The 16065-nt window shown below is 41.4% G+C and overlaps 1 protein-coding gene and 1 long non-coding RNA gene across 2 annotated transcripts in view; one reads left to right on the top strand and one right to left on the bottom strand.

Moving 5' to 3' along the window:
- The window catches only part of DSG2 (desmoglein 2), a 64218-nt gene extending 56966 nt beyond the window's left edge, over window positions 1-7252 (top strand). The window contains exons 14-15 of the mRNA XM_017858052.1: window positions 955-1287; window positions 4123-7252. Of these exons, the coding sequence (XP_017713541.1) occupies window positions 955-1287; window positions 4123-5145 (1356 nt within the window). The 3' untranslated portion in view covers window positions 5146-7252. The remainder of the gene's footprint in view (window positions 1-954; window positions 1288-4122) is intronic.
- On the bottom strand, window positions 575-15098 carry LOC108519210 (uncharacterized). The gene is made up of 6 exons (XR_001882567.1): window positions 14145-15098; window positions 12824-12897; window positions 8420-8736; window positions 4138-4308; window positions 1546-1841; window positions 575-757 (listed from the first exon to the last, which is right to left on the bottom strand). It is a non-coding gene; the product is annotated as an uncharacterized LOC108519210 (long non-coding RNA).
- Window positions 15099-16065: the final 967 nt, after the last annotated feature.

Raw genomic sequence — 16065 nt, 5'->3', positions numbered from 1 at the left:
CCCTTCCCCCTTGCGCTTCCCAGGTGAGGCGATGCCTCGCCCTGCTTCAGCTCTCGCTGGTCGGGCTGCAGCAGCTGACCAGCACCGATTGTCCGGCACTCCCTAGTGAGATGATCCCAGTACCTCAGTTGAAAATGCAGAAATCACCGGTCTTCTGTGTCACTCGCGCTGGGAGTTGGAGACTGGAGCTGTTCCTATTCGGCCATCTTGCTCCGCCCACCACCGCACCATTTCTAATAGGATAGAATTTAACATCAGGTGGCAGAGAACTCAGAATAACAGTGGCTTAACCCTCAAATAGGCATTCCAAGATCAACATCATGATTCATCCACAGCATGGTCCCCAGCTCCCTCTTCCCTGTTTCTCTTCCATGGCTGAGTTCCATTCCCACACTGTCCTCCTGTCCCAGTTCTAGCTACCTAGCTGCCGTCCCCACATTCTAACCAGCAGATAGGAGAAAAGTGAGGAACCCTCTTTAAGCACACTTCCCAGAACTTGTGTTCACCATTTCTGTTTCATTCACATTGACCACAGCTTAGTCAGGTGGCTATATCTAGTGGCATCAGAGGCTTGGAAATGAGTCTTTATTTTGGGTGGCCATGGATCCAGGTCAAAACAAAATTAAGAATTCTAGAACTATAGAAGAAGGTATCACACTGTAGAGGAAGGTTGAAATGCCGTTGGTGCCCATAGAGTAAAGGAGCTGAGACCCTATGTGACAGTTGGGGCTTTGTTTCCTCTTTGGGCTCTATCCAGCTATAAAACAAGAAGATAGAAGAAAGGAGATCTTCATAAGACAATGTAAGTTATTCAACTCAAAATACTTTTTCTAATTGGCCTCCATGGAAATAGCTTATACCTTCCTATGCCCACTTGTCTCGGATCCTTCTACCAAGGATGAAGGATTCCTTCCATCCTCCTGACTCAGTTCTCAGCTGTGTTTGCTCTCACAGGTGGTGCCATCATTTCTGCCAGTGGATCAAGGGGAAAGTCTAGGAGGAAGAAATGGAGTAGGAGGTATGGCCAAGGAAGCCACAATGAAAGGAAGTAGTTCTGCTTCCTTTGCCAAAGGGCAGCATGAGATGTCTGAGATGGACGGAAGGTGGGAAGAACACAGAAGCCTGCTTTCTGGTAGAGCTACCCAGGTTACAGGGGCCACAGGCGCTATCATGACCACTGAAACTACGAAGACCACAAGAGCCACAGGGGCTTCCAGAGACATGGCCGGAGCTCAGGCAGCTGCTGATGCACTGAACGAAGAATTCTTAAGAAATTATTTCAGTGATGTAAGGATGGGTTTTATGTATTGGGGTGAGGGGGGCGTGGAGGGAACATTTGTATGTGACTGTGTTATTATTAGGGTAATCATTGCCTTGGATCCAAATGAGACTTTGGGTTATTTTTTTCCTTTTTTCAGGGAATACTTACAGGCAATAAGGAAAGAGAAATGGGACCCACAGAATCAGTCAGTGTTAGCTAAATTATGCTGCAGTAACAAGTGACCCCATGATCTTAGTTCTCACACAGGCATATTTCTCACTTACAGTTATGTTTTTGCCAGTCACCTCAGCTCTGCTCTGCTTCATGATGTCTTCATATCAAGATGCATGCTGAGAGAGCAGATTGTACCTGGGAAGCTGCCGTCCTTGTGACCCAAAGAAAAGAACAAGGCAGAACCAGGCAATGGCTCTCAAAGCCTCCACCTTTTTACACTCACATTTCATTGACCAAAGCACATCATGGGACCAAGACAGATGCCAGTGGTTCGGAAAGTCCCATCCTTCTGCAGGAGCAGGCTTGGTAGGGATGAGCTCCGTAGGAGAGGCAGAGAATATATAACCTAAAAAACACAATCTATTAAGTCCATTTAAATTTTACCTTCTGTATGAGAGTACTTGGCTTTGCTGTTATGAGGGTTCACCAAAAAATGATGAGAAACGTTCCAGGAAGATGATCAGATGCAGTAAGGAAGCTCATGCTAGAATTAAGGAATTAGAAGCAGGACTGAAGATAAAAGTATACTGTAGAGGTCAGGCACAGTGGCTCATGCCTGTGATCCCAGTACTGTGGGAGACCAAGGCTCAGGCAGATCGCTTGAGCCCAGAAGTTCAAGACCAGCATAGGCAATATGGTGAAACCCTATCTCTCCAAAAATACAAAAAATTAGCCAGGCATGCTGGCACACACCTGTAGTCCCAGCTTCTCAGAAGGCTGAGGTAGGAGGATCACTTGAGCCTGGGAAGCCAAGGATGCAGTGAGCTGTGATCATACCACTGTACTCCAGCCTAAGCAACAGAGTGAAACTGTCTAAAAAAAAAAAAGTGTAACATAAAGTATACTTCAGAACAAGGAATATGACCAGGAATAATGAGGGATAGTTCATAATGAAAAATGGGTCAGTTCATCAGGAGACCTGAATATGTCAGAACCTAATAACAGAAATTTGTAAAACTTAGAAACAACTCAAAGAGAAATAGACAAATTCATAATGATAGTTGATAGTTGGAGGGTTCAACCTGTTCTATAAGTAAATGAAAGAACAAGTAGACAGAATCAGTAAGCATATAGAAAACGTAGTACTGTCAGCCAAATGGCTCTAACTGACACTGACAGAACACTCTATGCAACAGAAGCAGAATACACATGCTTTTTCATATAGACTATGTTCTAGGACATAAAATAAATGTAAATAACTTTTAAAGAACTGCAGTCATACCATGGACTTTCATGACAAAAAAACTAAAACCAGAGATCAGTAACAAAGAGATATATAAAATATACTGAAATATTTATAAATACACATGACTGCAAATTAAATTACATGTTATTTAGGAAAATGTGTGGGGAACTACTAAAGTGATGCTTGAAGGGAAATTGTGGCAAAAATGGTTATTTAGAAGATGGGTCTCAAGTCAGTGACCTAAGCTTCCACCCTCAGAAGTTAGAAGAGCAAATTAAACCCAGAACAAGCAGAAATAAGGTAATAATGCATTTTAGAGCAGAAATCAATGAACTATTTAGCAAAAAGCAATAGAAAATATTGAAACCATAAGCTTATTATTTAAAGAGGTCAATAAAATTGATCAACATTTTACCAGACTAATTAGGATATTAAGAGAATAAACACAAACTATGGATATCAGAAATAAGATAAAGAACTTTACTACAGATCCTACAGACATAGTAAGAATACTTTAAAAAAAAAAAAAAAGCAGGATTGGGTGGTTTTCTTGAGAACAAGGCCCTGTGCTCTCATGAAAATGGGCATGAGAACGGGCAGAGTTGCAATATAAGGCATCTGAAGGGCCCTAGAGAGGAGGAAGGGGAGGGGCTTCCATTGAGGGAGGAAGCAAGTTACTTCTGTCCCCTCTCCTAAATTTGAAATTATTAGCGTGCTTTCCCACTTTCTGCTCCTTTCCACCCTCCCGTCTTTCCTACCATGCTTCACCCACCTCCAAGTATCAGCTTAACAGGGATGTTGTTGGTGTCAGGCAAAACCACTTCTTGGCCTTTCCTGTCTCAACACTAAGCTCAATTCCAGCGTGTTTTCTTTTGATATGTTTTCCCTCTCCACTGCAATCCTGCTCCAGTCATTCTTGGTTATGTATGTATGTACTAACTTTTGATTTGGAAGTAATTTCAAAATTATCAGAAAACGTGCAAGAATAGTAGAAATTTTGAATCCAATTATTAATATTTTGCCACATTTGCTATTTGCTTTTCCATTTCCTCTCTCACACGCATTCACTGACTTACATTACTGTGGTACAGTTAACAAATGTAGAACTTTAACATTGACACAGTCCATATTTCAATTTAGCCAGCTATCACAATATATTTTATAGCAATTTTTTCTCAGGCTCTTGCATTCCATTTAGTTGTCCTGACACTTTAGTCTCCTTTAATCTGAAACAGTCCCCTCTGCCTTTCTATTTTATTAATTTTTTTTAAGAATACAGAGCAGTTGTGTTGTAGGATCTCTCTCAGTTTGTGTTTCCCTGATGGTTCCTTGTAACTAAATTCACGTTACTGCATTTTGAACAGGAATATAGAGTCTTGTTTTTAAATGAATTTGTGTTACTAATTATGTCTGTTTTGTGTTTGTTTTGTTTTCATTTTAGAAAGCGGCCTCTTACACTGAGGAAGATGAAAATTACACAGCCAAGGATTGCCTTCTGGTTTATTCTCAGGAAGAAACTGAATCGCTGAATGCTTCTATTGGTTGTTGCAGTTTTATTGAAGGAGAGCTAGATGACCGCTTCTTAGATGATTTGGGACTTAAATTCAAGACGCTAGCTGAAGTTTGCCTGGGTCAAAAAATAGATATAAATATGGAAATTGAGCAGAGGCAAAAACCTGCCACAGTAACAAGTATGAACACAGCTTCACATTCACCCTATGAGCAAACTATGGTGAATTCAGAGAATACCTACTCCTCTGGCAGTAGCTTCCCAGTTCCAAAATCTTTGCAAGAAGCAAATGCAGAGAAAGTAACTCAGGAAATAGTCACTGAAAGATCTGTGTCTTCTAGGCAGGCGCAAAAGGTAGCTACACCTCTTCCTGACCCAGTGGCTTCTAGAAATATCATAGCAACAGAAACTTCCTATGTCACAGGGTCCACTATGCCACCAAGCACTGTGATCCTGGGTCCTAGACAGCCACAGAGCCTTATTGTGACCGAGAGGGTGTATGCTCCAGCTTCTACCTTGGTAGATCAGCCTTATGCTAATGAAGGTACAGTTGTGGTCACTGAAAGAGTAATACAGCCTCATGGGGGCGGATTGAATCCTCTGGAAGGCACTCAGCATCTGCAGGATGCACCTTACGTCATGGTGAGGGAAAGAGAGAGCTTCCTTGCCCCCAGCTCAGGTGTGCAGCCTACTCTGGCCATGCCTAATATAGCAGTAGGACAGAATGTGACAGTGACAGAAAGAGTTCTAGCACCGGCTTCCACTCTGCAATCCAGTTACCAGATTCCCACTGAAAACTCTGTGAAGGCTAGGAACACCATGGTGTCTGGAGCTGGAGTCCTTGGCCCTCTGCCAGATTTTGGTTTAGAGGAATCTGGTCATTCTAATTCTACCATAACCACATCTTCCACCAGAGTCACCAAGCATAGCACTGTACAGCATTCTTACTCCTAAACATCAGTCAGCCACAAACTGACCCAGAGTTTAATTAGCAGTGACTAATTTCATGTTTCCAATGTACCTGATTTTTCATGGGCCTTACAGACACACACAGACACATACACATTGATCTTAAAATGTTTCTCAGTCACTGATATGATACGCAAAGGACCACACTGTCTCTGCTTCCAGGAGTGTATTTTAGAAATGCTCCATGATTTACTGAGGACATAGAGATGATGCTGCTGCTTAGGTGCCTTTTAGCAAGCTATGCAAACAATCCTGATAAAACAAGATACATAGAGAGTCAGTCTGGTTTCTGAGAATTTAGCAAATGAACAGAGTATCTAGTTCATCAGCCGTCCAGTAAAGCAACCTAGGAAACTGATTGGGTCTCTTTGCCCACCATATTAACATTATACATTGATGTTCTGTATTCTATACTTTACTGCATCTAGCAGATTTTCAACAACTCATTGATCCAAAGATATAGACACAGTCTGAGCACCAGTTTTGGTTTTCCTTAAGACTTGAACCCTTTTAATCTGTGTGTGATTTATTAAATTGGACCATTGATGATAATACACATTGTATGTTTCTGTGCACATGACTCGTGTATGTGTGTGTGCACATACATACTATATAGTCTTAAAAATAGCATTATACTGGCCGAGGGCAGTGGCTCATGCCTGTCATCCAGCACTTTGGGAGGCCGAGGCGGGTGGATCACCTGACGTCAGGAGTTTGAGATCAGCCAGGCCAACCTGGTGAAACCCCGTCTGTACTAAAAATATAAAAATTAGCTGGGCGTGGTAGTGGCCACCTGTAATCCAGCTACTTGGGAGGCTGAGGCAGGAGAATCATTTGAACCTGGGAGGCGGAGGTCGCAGTGAGCCTAGATTGCACCATTGCACTCCAGGCTGGGTGACAGAGTGAGATTCCATCTCAAAAAAAAAAAAAATAGCATTATATCTCTTAACTCGTCTCAACCGCCATGAAAATTTTGAACACTCCAAATTCAGTTGAATAATCAAAAACAAAATTTATAAATATAAAATAATTTTACTTCTTATAGTAATAGTATACTTAAAAAAAAAACCTCAGGGTATATTATCTTCTAAACAGCTACAATTTAGTGCAGCTACATTAACCAACTATGTTATCTAGTTGTGAGAACAGCTAGGCCTATTTCACTGCTGTGTATCCTCAGTGCCTAACATGGGTGCCAAATAAATATTCGTAGAATTACACTGAGTTGTACAAACCATTCATTTTGTTTACAATTGCCAAAAATCTCAAAAAGCCCTATATTTCTGTAATTCTGTCTTTGAAATTATTATTTTATTTTGATTTGTCAGTTATTGACTGGTCGGGTGTGAGTACATAAGTACTCAATATTATAAAAACCTCAAATAATTGACTTGATTTTGCACAACATCCTTCCCTTTTCTGCAAGTTAATTTTTTTACAAATTATTTGGGTTGGTTAGCTCCTAAATAGGTTATATTTTATTGCTCCTGGAAATAATGTTTCCAAATATATGTGCATTATCAGTAATAATTTATATAAATATTTCCCACAACACAATAATTTTCATAATTTTCAAAGACTAATTTCCTGACTGAAGATATTTTGCTAGGGAAGTAAAACTTTAAAATTTTGTAGACTTTAAAAAATTGAATGGTGTATGCAAAGGATTTATATAGTGTGCTCCCACTAACTGTGTACAGATCAGGGCACATTTTTAGACATCTAAATCTATAGCGTAAATGGAGATTACTCTTCCATGATCTAGAATTGTTTACTTAGTAATTGTTGTTTCTTTTATTATTATTGTAGACTTACTAACAGATTTATTTTGCCAAGTATGCAACAGGAATATCACTAGTATGTGAAAATGTAAATATCACCCCTGTACTCAAACAAAAGTTGGTCTTAAGCTTCTTCCTTGAGCAGCCTTGGAAACCTAACCTGCCTCTTGTAGCATAATCACATTTTCTAAATGATTTTCTTTGTTCCTGAAAAAGTGATTTGTATTAGTTTTACATTTGTTTTTTGGGAGATTATATTTGTATGTGTATCATCATAAAATATTTAAATAAAAAGACTACCTTTAGAGTGACCCTTTCCCCACAGATTTTTATTTCTCTATTATATTTTACAAGGAATATAGCTCAGTTTGTTAGGGAGAGTGCCCTAAAGGCAGGTGCTTCTTGGACTTTGTTATTTAATTAGATCTGCTTGCAATAAAAAAAAGTTACCAGTTATCTAAAATTCAAATTTACCTGGGTACTTGGGATTTTCATTTTCCAACTCTGGCAACCTTGTTCCTAAGGAATTGAAGGTCGCTCTCTGCCCAGAGTAACGCTGGAGAAATCCACTGGATTTGGCTGGAGAAGGCTAGTATATCTAACCCAAAGAGATGAAATCATTCTACCAGTGTTTGAGAGGCTGTTTTAATTGCTTGTCATAGTTTAGAAGGGAAAAGATCAGAGTTGCTGCTGTAAGAGAAGAAAAGCAAATCTTTTTCTTCTAGATCCGCAGCTGGGGCTCTGTAACAGAACACAGATTAACAAGAGAAAAACAAACATTAGTCTATTAACATGTGTATCTCATGCATGCTTTGGAGTAACTGGGAAGAGCAGCTCAAAGAGGTGGTTAGAACTTAAGAGTAAAATATTAAAAGAAGAGCTTTAAACAAATTAAATCTAACAGTTTATTTAAGCAAAGAATGATTCACAAAATTGGGCTGCCCTGGAACTAGAAAAAGTTCAGAGAACTCTGTTCTACAATAATGAGCAGGCAGTATTTATAGACAGAAAATGGAAGTGAGGTAGGGAAGCTGCTTGATTGGTTACAGCTGAGCCTTTGCCTTATTTGGAGGTGGGCTGATCAGTTGGCAGCCGGTGACTGGCTGAAACTCAGCTGCTGTGATTGATTGACACTCAGCTATGTGTTACAAAAATACACTCCTAAGTTAGGCTTTCAGTTCATTTATGTACCAAGCTAGGCTGCAGTTGGTCATGTGGGGACTCAAGGTACAACGGCAGCCTCAGGCCGAATTTAGTTTAATTTAACAATATACCAACTTGGGCCAAAACAAAGGAAAGGGGATTAGGGGCTTCTGGGCAGGGGAAAGAAGTTATGGGAAGGTGACCAGGAAAATTCTGGTAAGCTTAAATAAGATTTGTTATGCAGATTTAAGTTAATATCCTTGTCACTTATAGTCATCCTGTGTTTCTGGTAGAGAGGGATAAAATGTAAATCCCTTTACAAAAGGTAAACTTACATTCTATCTTCAGAGTTTCTTCTGCGTCTGCTGTTTCTCAAAATAATCAGCTCAGAATAATCCTTATACTAACAAAGCATTTTGGGAGGTGTAGCATATTCTAGTCTACACTGCTGGTAAACTGGAATGTCTCATGAATGAAGATTTCATGACACTGGCACATCAGGACATCCTAAAGCATGAAGACTGTTTTATTCCTGTGACTTCAGTTCCCACTGCAAGTTGCACATGGAGCTACTTCTGGTTGATCTCTGCAGACCATATTCCAAACACCACACCAAAATGTCTACAATAGGATGTTGCTAACTAAACATCACCTAAAAATGAGACATTTCAAATCACTAAATCTGACTTTCTTAACAAACCAAGATTTCTTGGTTTCATTATGTTTTATTGTAATCCTCTATATCATTCTCAATTACTTTGTCTACTTTTTCCATTAATTACTAAGAGGTTGAAGTCTCCCAAGTGTGGCTTTATTTCCCTCTTTAATTCTATTTTTGTTTCTTGTGTTTTGAAACATTCTGCCTGTGTTATTAGGTACAAACACATTTAGGATTACTGTGTTCCTGAAGAACTGATCTTTTTATCATTATGAAATGCCTCTCTTCAATTACCTTTAGCCTAAAGCTGCCTCCTTACATTCTTTTTTTTTTTTTGAGACGGAATTTTGTTCTTGTTGCCCAGGCTGGAGTGAAATGGCGCAATCTCGGCTCACCGCAACCTCCACCTCCCGGGTTCAAGTGATTCTCCTGCCTCAGCCTCCCAAGTAACTGGGATTACAGGCACGCGCCACCACGCCCCACTAATTTTGTATTTTTAATAGAGACAGGGTTTTGCCATATTGGTCAGGCTGGTCTCAAACTCCCGATCTCAGGGGTTCCTCCCGCCTCCCAAAGTGCTGGGATTACAGGCGTGAACCACCACACCCAGCCCTCCTTACATATTTTAAATTTGGCCTGAAGGTTTCTCCATACTTAGTGAACTGTAACCTAACTGGATGTGTAAACAGACTGTAGCCCACTTTTGTCTCAGGCAATCACAGCCACAATACTTCAGCCACTCACAGGCAGCCAGTGGTTCAAACTGCATTCAAATAAGGCAAACCCTGAGCTGTAACCAGTCCTGCTATTTCTGTACCTCTTTTTTCTATCCATAAATCCTCTCTGACCACGTGGCAGTGCCAGCATGGCTCTGAATCTACTCTGGTTTAGGAGCTGCCCAATTTGCGAATTATTCTTTGCTCAACTAAAGTTTGTAAAATGTATTTATGTATTTATTTTATTATTTTGGAGATGGAGTCTCACTCTGTCACCCAGGCTAGAGTGCAGTGGTGGGATCTCGGCTCACTGCAACCTCTGCCTCCCAGGCTCAAGCCATTCTCTCAGCCTCTTGAGTAGCTGGGATTACAGGCGTGTGCCACCACACCAAGCTAATTTTGAATTTTTTTTTTTTTTTTTTTAGTAGAAATGGGGTTTCTCCATGTTGCCCAGGCTGGTCTCAAACTCCTGGCCTCAAGTGATCCACCTCCCTCAGCCTCCCAAACTGCTGGGATTACAGGCGTGAGCCACCACACCCAGCCAACTTTGTAAAATTTAATTTGTCTCAAGTTTTTCTTCTAACACATTCTTTGTCTTGAAATCTATTTTGCCTCACATTAATACAGCCACACCGGCCTTCTTATGGTTAGTGCTTCCATGGTATATCTTTTTGATCCTTTTGCTTGACGTCTGGCTGTGCCTTTATAGTACGTTTATTGTAAACAATATACAGGTAGGTCTTGGCTTTTCCTGTTTTGACAATTTCTAACTTTTATCAGAAGGTTTTACAGCAATTATTTGTATGGATAAGTTTAAGCTTCCATCTTTGTATTTGTTTTCTCTTTGTCCACCTGGGTTTTTTGTTGGTTTTTTAGGTTTCCTCCACTTTTGTTTCCTGACTTCTTTTGTGTACTGCACATTTTAGGATTCCACTGTAGTGCCTCCAGTGACCTTTCACCTACACCCTTTGTGTTTACTTTTTAATTGGTTGCTCTTATTGAGGAAATATAACTAACAACAAAATTTCCTGTCAACCTAAGAAACCTTTCCACAAAGTGAAGGAAAAAGAAAACAGTTTTATCACTGAATAAGCATTAAATCCCAAAGGTGAGGCACATCATAGATAGCTCCTAAAGAGACTGCAGGCCGGGCGCGGTGGCTCATGCCTATGTAATCCCAGCACTTTGGGAGGCTGAGGAGGATGGATCACTAGATCAGGAGATCGAGACCATCCTGGCTAACAAAATAAAACCCTATCTCTACTAAAAACACAAAAAATTAGCCGGGTGTGGTGGCGGACACCTGTAGTCCCAGCTACTTGGGAGGCTGAGGCAGGAGAATTGCTTGAACCTGGGAGGCAGACCTTGCAGTGAGCCGAGATCGCGCCACTGCACTCCAGCCTGGGCAACACTGTGAGACTCCATCTAAAAAAAAAAAAAAAGAAACTGCAGGCTGGGCGCAGTGGCTCACGCCTGTAATCCCAGCACTTTTGGGAGGCTGAGGCTGGCAGAACACCTGCAGTTGGGAGTTTGAGACCAGCCTGACCAGATAAACCCCGTCTCTACTAAAAATACAAAAATTAGCTGGGCATGGTGGCAGGTACCTGTAATCCCAACTACTTGGGAGGCTGAGACAGGAGAGTCGTTTGAACTGGGAGGTAGAGGTAGAGGTGAGCCGAGATCACCCCATTGCACTCCAACCTGGCAACAAGAGTGAAACTCCATCTCAAAAAAAAAAAGAAAAGAAAGAAATTGCAAAGGCAAAAGTTTTGCTTTTATATAGCCATTTAGAACATAACTGTTCACAAGATAAACTATAGCTTGTCCTCAAGTCACAGGATTTGACAGCACCATTTTGTCATACATAGCTCATCTTAAATTCACCTGGTAATTGAGGTGGCCATTGTGTTTGCTAATTGCCTTTATTCAAAGAAATAATAAAACTTCTTAGATCTCTCTGACAGGTAGCTAGCTATAATTTGGAGCGAGCAGCCATGGAGATGGGAAGATAGAGGTGCTAGCTTCTTTGATGTTAACATTTCAAAGAGACAGCCCCAGGTCCTTCAGAAGGACATCCCTGGTTATAAAGCTGGCAAAGGAGATAGAGAAAGAACTAACAACTACAGGTTCTTTAAACTAAATACTGTCAGAAAAGAGATGAGAGATGGCAAGAGAAAGTTTTCCCTTTTTTGCACCAGGGAAAATTCAGTTTTTTCCCATTTAGATTTGTACTTAACACTCTAGGGCTATGCTCTACGTGGCAAGCCGCTACCAACTGGACAGCACAAATCTAGAATATTTCTATCATTGTGTAAAGATTTGGAGGGAACTTCAGAGTGAAACCACCTTTGCAAAAATTATATCAATGAGAAAATCACAACACAAAAGAGGTCTGATCTAACCAACCCCTATCTTGCCTTGAACCTCCAAACTGCCTTTGGTCATTGCTGGGCTTGGGCTAAGCTAACTTTGGGAGATATTTAGGTTATAGTTTAAATGATAAGAGCCTTTCCCCAAAACTAAACCACCTTTATAAAACTAATGAAAGCCCACCAGGTTAGGAGGATGAAAGGGGCTTCTAGTCTGCTAAGGTGTAGATGTAAACAATTACCATCCATTCTTCTGGAAGTGACAAAATTTGCAACTTCCCCAATTACTCCGGCAGATAACATTATTATAATAGAACATAAGATTGGCCTTTTGGGATGTCTTTTCAGCCTTTTGCATTTTTGATGACTGGATATCCACGACTCTTGGCTCAACTGCTCCTGTGGCCCCCATCCTGTAGCAGACTAGGTGCACTAGGACTGTTTTCCACACCCCTATGATTGCATCCTCAGCCAATCAGTGGCACCCATTCCCCTATCGCCCTGCAGTGAATTGGTTTTGTCTGTGCAGGAAGAACCCACTGGGTGATTACAATGGTTCTGGAAATTACAATATGCAACTTTAATTTATCACAGTCAACCTTCAAATATTCTACTGTTTCACAAATGATACATGTGAACCTTGAGCTTTCACTCTGTGGATCTTGCTATGCCATTCAATCTCTTTCTTTCTACCCTTATGCTAATCAAAAAGCTTTCAGCATTGTTTCTGTCCCTCACACCTTCCATCGTACCCCTGCCCCACTTGCTATAATGCATTATTGGCATGATATGAAACATACAGTATCAAGTCCATCAGTGGATGGACTCACATTGCTCCACAGATTACAAAAACCCACCTATCCAAATTGAAAAAAATGTGATGAGGAATGTATGTATCTGTTAAAAATCCAGATATGCCCTGGGCCAGGTATTTTCCATTTGCCTCTTCATACTCACTCTCTGCCCTTCACCCTGCTCTGAGGCCCAGGAGCTTACCTTTTATGGATGTTTCAGTGGGCACTGCTTGCTGCCTCTGGCTTTTAGATGGACTTGGCCAGTGATGGCCTTGGCTAGAGATTGGTGAGAAAGAGAAAAATGAGGTCAGGGCATCTCTCCCTCTACCTCCCTCTGTTACGCATCTCTCTATAGAGCAACTCCCTCTCTGAGTTCCTGGACCCATGCTCTCTCCTTGTTCCTTTAGGCCTATTAGTAATGGTTGCCTCCTCCTCAATTATTACCAGACTTGAAACTGTCCCCCAGTGTTGACAAGGATTGCATGCTGAGTTCTGAACACAAATATATTTGTAATTAAACATTAATCAGGCTGCACTTTGACCCACTTCATTGTTGCTAAAAGTCAGGTAGTACCAGGTACTGACCATTTGCATTCCCATTGTTCCTATAGATAGGATCTCTGAGTTAGGGTCATAAGGCTGTTGAAGAATTGATTTGCATCCCCCATTGTTCCCCTGCATACTGTCAGTGGGTATTGAGATAAATGAAGGCAGGAATGGGCCTTTTTGATATTTGTCATCTCATACTTACATCCAGTATCAACCAACAAAAGAAATAGTTGGTGACTGAATGAACAGAGGGCCAGTCATAGGAAGAATGACGAACTGTGGTGGGAGGAATTTACCTGTCTCAGAGGGTAGGGGTTTTTGGTACATTCAAGCAAGACAATTGCAAAAATCCAAACAAAATTTTCAGACTGGTTTTCTAAACCTGTGCATGATTCATTTAACTAGCAACATTTAATCTGCTGCATCCCAAGCCCAGGTTAGTTCTCATTGTTAAGTCTGAATCGATGGATTCTCAATGGCTTTGAGGGATTCTGAGGAAAACTACAGCGGTTTCAATGCAGGACACGATCTATTTGCAACAGTTCACAATCTCTTTCAGTTCCTATATTCTGGTTACTTGGATTGTTGGAGATTTTACTCACTGTATTAAAGATCTGTTTTATTCCTCTTTCTTTTTACCCGAGGCTATACATTAAGACGTACCCTATATGTTCCCCTGCCCCTCGTCTACTGCTTTCAGCTTCTTCTAGCAGCAAGTTTGGTTTTGCAACCCCTCTTGAGTTGGACCCTTCTAAAGTCATCTTGAGTTTCTCATTCCAGCCTCTCCAAGGACCACATCTATTGTTTCCCTAGGTTGCATGGGTTCTTTTTCAAAGAAAAACACTGGATTGGGGTACTTTAATGAAAGAAGTTGGAAAACGCACAAAATACAAGCATCTTAAATGCTTCTAGATATACCCCACCTAGATGTACCAGGTTGAATTGGCTTAGCAGTAAACTATATGTACGCTCACCTAGTAATAATCCATGTGTTTCTACACTTAGAGAGCCTCTGGACTACAGAAATAAGATGGAACAGCAGAAGCGCTGTGGCATAACTATGAGTGTCATATGCTTCATGGCCACAAGATGGCACTATGCACGCAGTAAAAGAGGCAAAGTCACTCTATCAACGCTAAGAAGAAAAACAAAAAATTAAGCAATTAAGTAATAAGTTATTGAGCAACACAAACTTGCAAAGGCCAATACCTTCCTTCACTAACTGTGACCCTCTCAGATAAAGTGTGATATGCTTCAGAGCTGCCTGAGAAACGAGACCTGGATTACGGAAGTCTAATAAAACCTGTACCACTCTGATGGTGAAATACAAAATGTCTTTCTGAAGGTCAGTCATGAGCCTTTGGCTCTATCAAAAATACTGTACTTTGGAGGAAATGACGCTGGCCAATGGATTTACAAATAACACAGTCAGTCTGGTGTGGGCTTTCTTAAGAATAGATGTTGACTTTTTCTGAAAAATTAGATTCAACTAAGCATATGTTGAATTCTCACTATGTGCAGAGCCCTGTTTAGTGGCTTTAAAATTATTCAAAGACGAGTAAGACCCAGCCCTTGCCCTCCGGAGGCTCACAATATAGTGGAGGAAGTAGTTACAAATAGCTTATTCTGAAAACCAAGACACCCTGTAAAAAACACCACATCAAAGATAGAAAGAAAATGCCAAGGCTGATGGGAGAGATTAATTCTTCTTTTGATTAATTTCTCTTTGACATTCCCAATTCCTCCAAGTTGAAGGGGAAAGGGAACGTCTAGCAGCTCTTCTTACACACGTGGGCTTTCGATGAAAATTGGAAGTTGATATAGTTAGGATATGGGTACCCTTAGAATCTCAGTTGAACTGTGACCTCCAATGATGGAAGTGGAGTCTAGTGGGAAGTACTGAATGATGGGAACCTATCCCTCATGAATGGATTCGTGCCATCCCCTTGGTGAGGAGCCAGTTCTCGCTCAGGTAGTTCACGCGAGATCTGGTTGTTTTTTAAAAGAGTGTAGCCCTTCTCTCCCCTGTTGATCCTGGTCTCACCATGTGATACACCCCCTTCGCCTTCCGCCAATAATTGGAAGCTTCCTGAGGCCCCCACCAGAAGCAGATGCCAACACCACACCACTGGTTCACCTGCAGAACCGCGAGCCAATTAAACCTCTTTTCTTTATAAACTACCAGTCCCAGGCCAGGTGTGTTGGCTCACACCTGTAATCCCAGCACTTTGGGAGGCCGAGGCAGGCAGATCACCTGAGGTCAGGAGTTCGAGACCAGCCTGGCCAACATGGTGAAACCCCATCTCCACTAAAACTACAAAAATTAGCCGGGCGTGATGGCGGGCGTCTGTAATCCCAGCTACTCTGGAGGCTGAGGCAGGGGAATCGCTTGAACGTGGGAGGCGGAGCTTGTAGTGAGCCGAGATCATGCCACTGCACTCCGGCCTGGGTGACAGAGTGAGACTCCGTCTCAATAAATAAATAAATAAATAACCAGCCTCAGGTATTTCTTTATAGTAATGCAAAAATGAACTCATCCAGAGAGTAAGTAAACAGGAGGAGGGACAACCTAGATCAGAAGCTTACCTCACACAGGTGAGGGTGGCTAGGGGGTAAGGGATTAGGGGCGGTGAGCGCAGCAGAAGGTGTGGGTGAAGAGGTAGATATAGGCCACCCTGTGGAGGACTTGGAATACCAGCTAAGGCTGTGGTACCAGACTCTATGCAATAGAAAGCCACAGACAATTGTGAGCAAGACACCTTGTAACCAGGTTTTAGAAAGAATCCTCAGCTGGAAGAGGAGATTCTGCAGGAAGAGGGTGGGGGAAAGTTGAAGATAACTCCAACCACTGTGAACCTTAAATATTAACCTTTTTTTCTTCTGACTTTCATTGAC

The sequence above is a fragment of the Rhinopithecus bieti genome, unplaced genomic scaffold (genome assembly GCF_001698545.2).
Source record: "Rhinopithecus bieti isolate Rb0 unplaced genomic scaffold, ASM169854v2 scaffold_44774, whole genome shotgun sequence".
Taxonomy (NCBI): Eukaryota; Metazoa; Chordata; class Mammalia; order Primates; family Cercopithecidae; genus Rhinopithecus; species Rhinopithecus bieti.
Note: the sequence above shows the minus strand (reverse complement) of the source record. Positions and strands in the feature narration are given on the sequence as shown.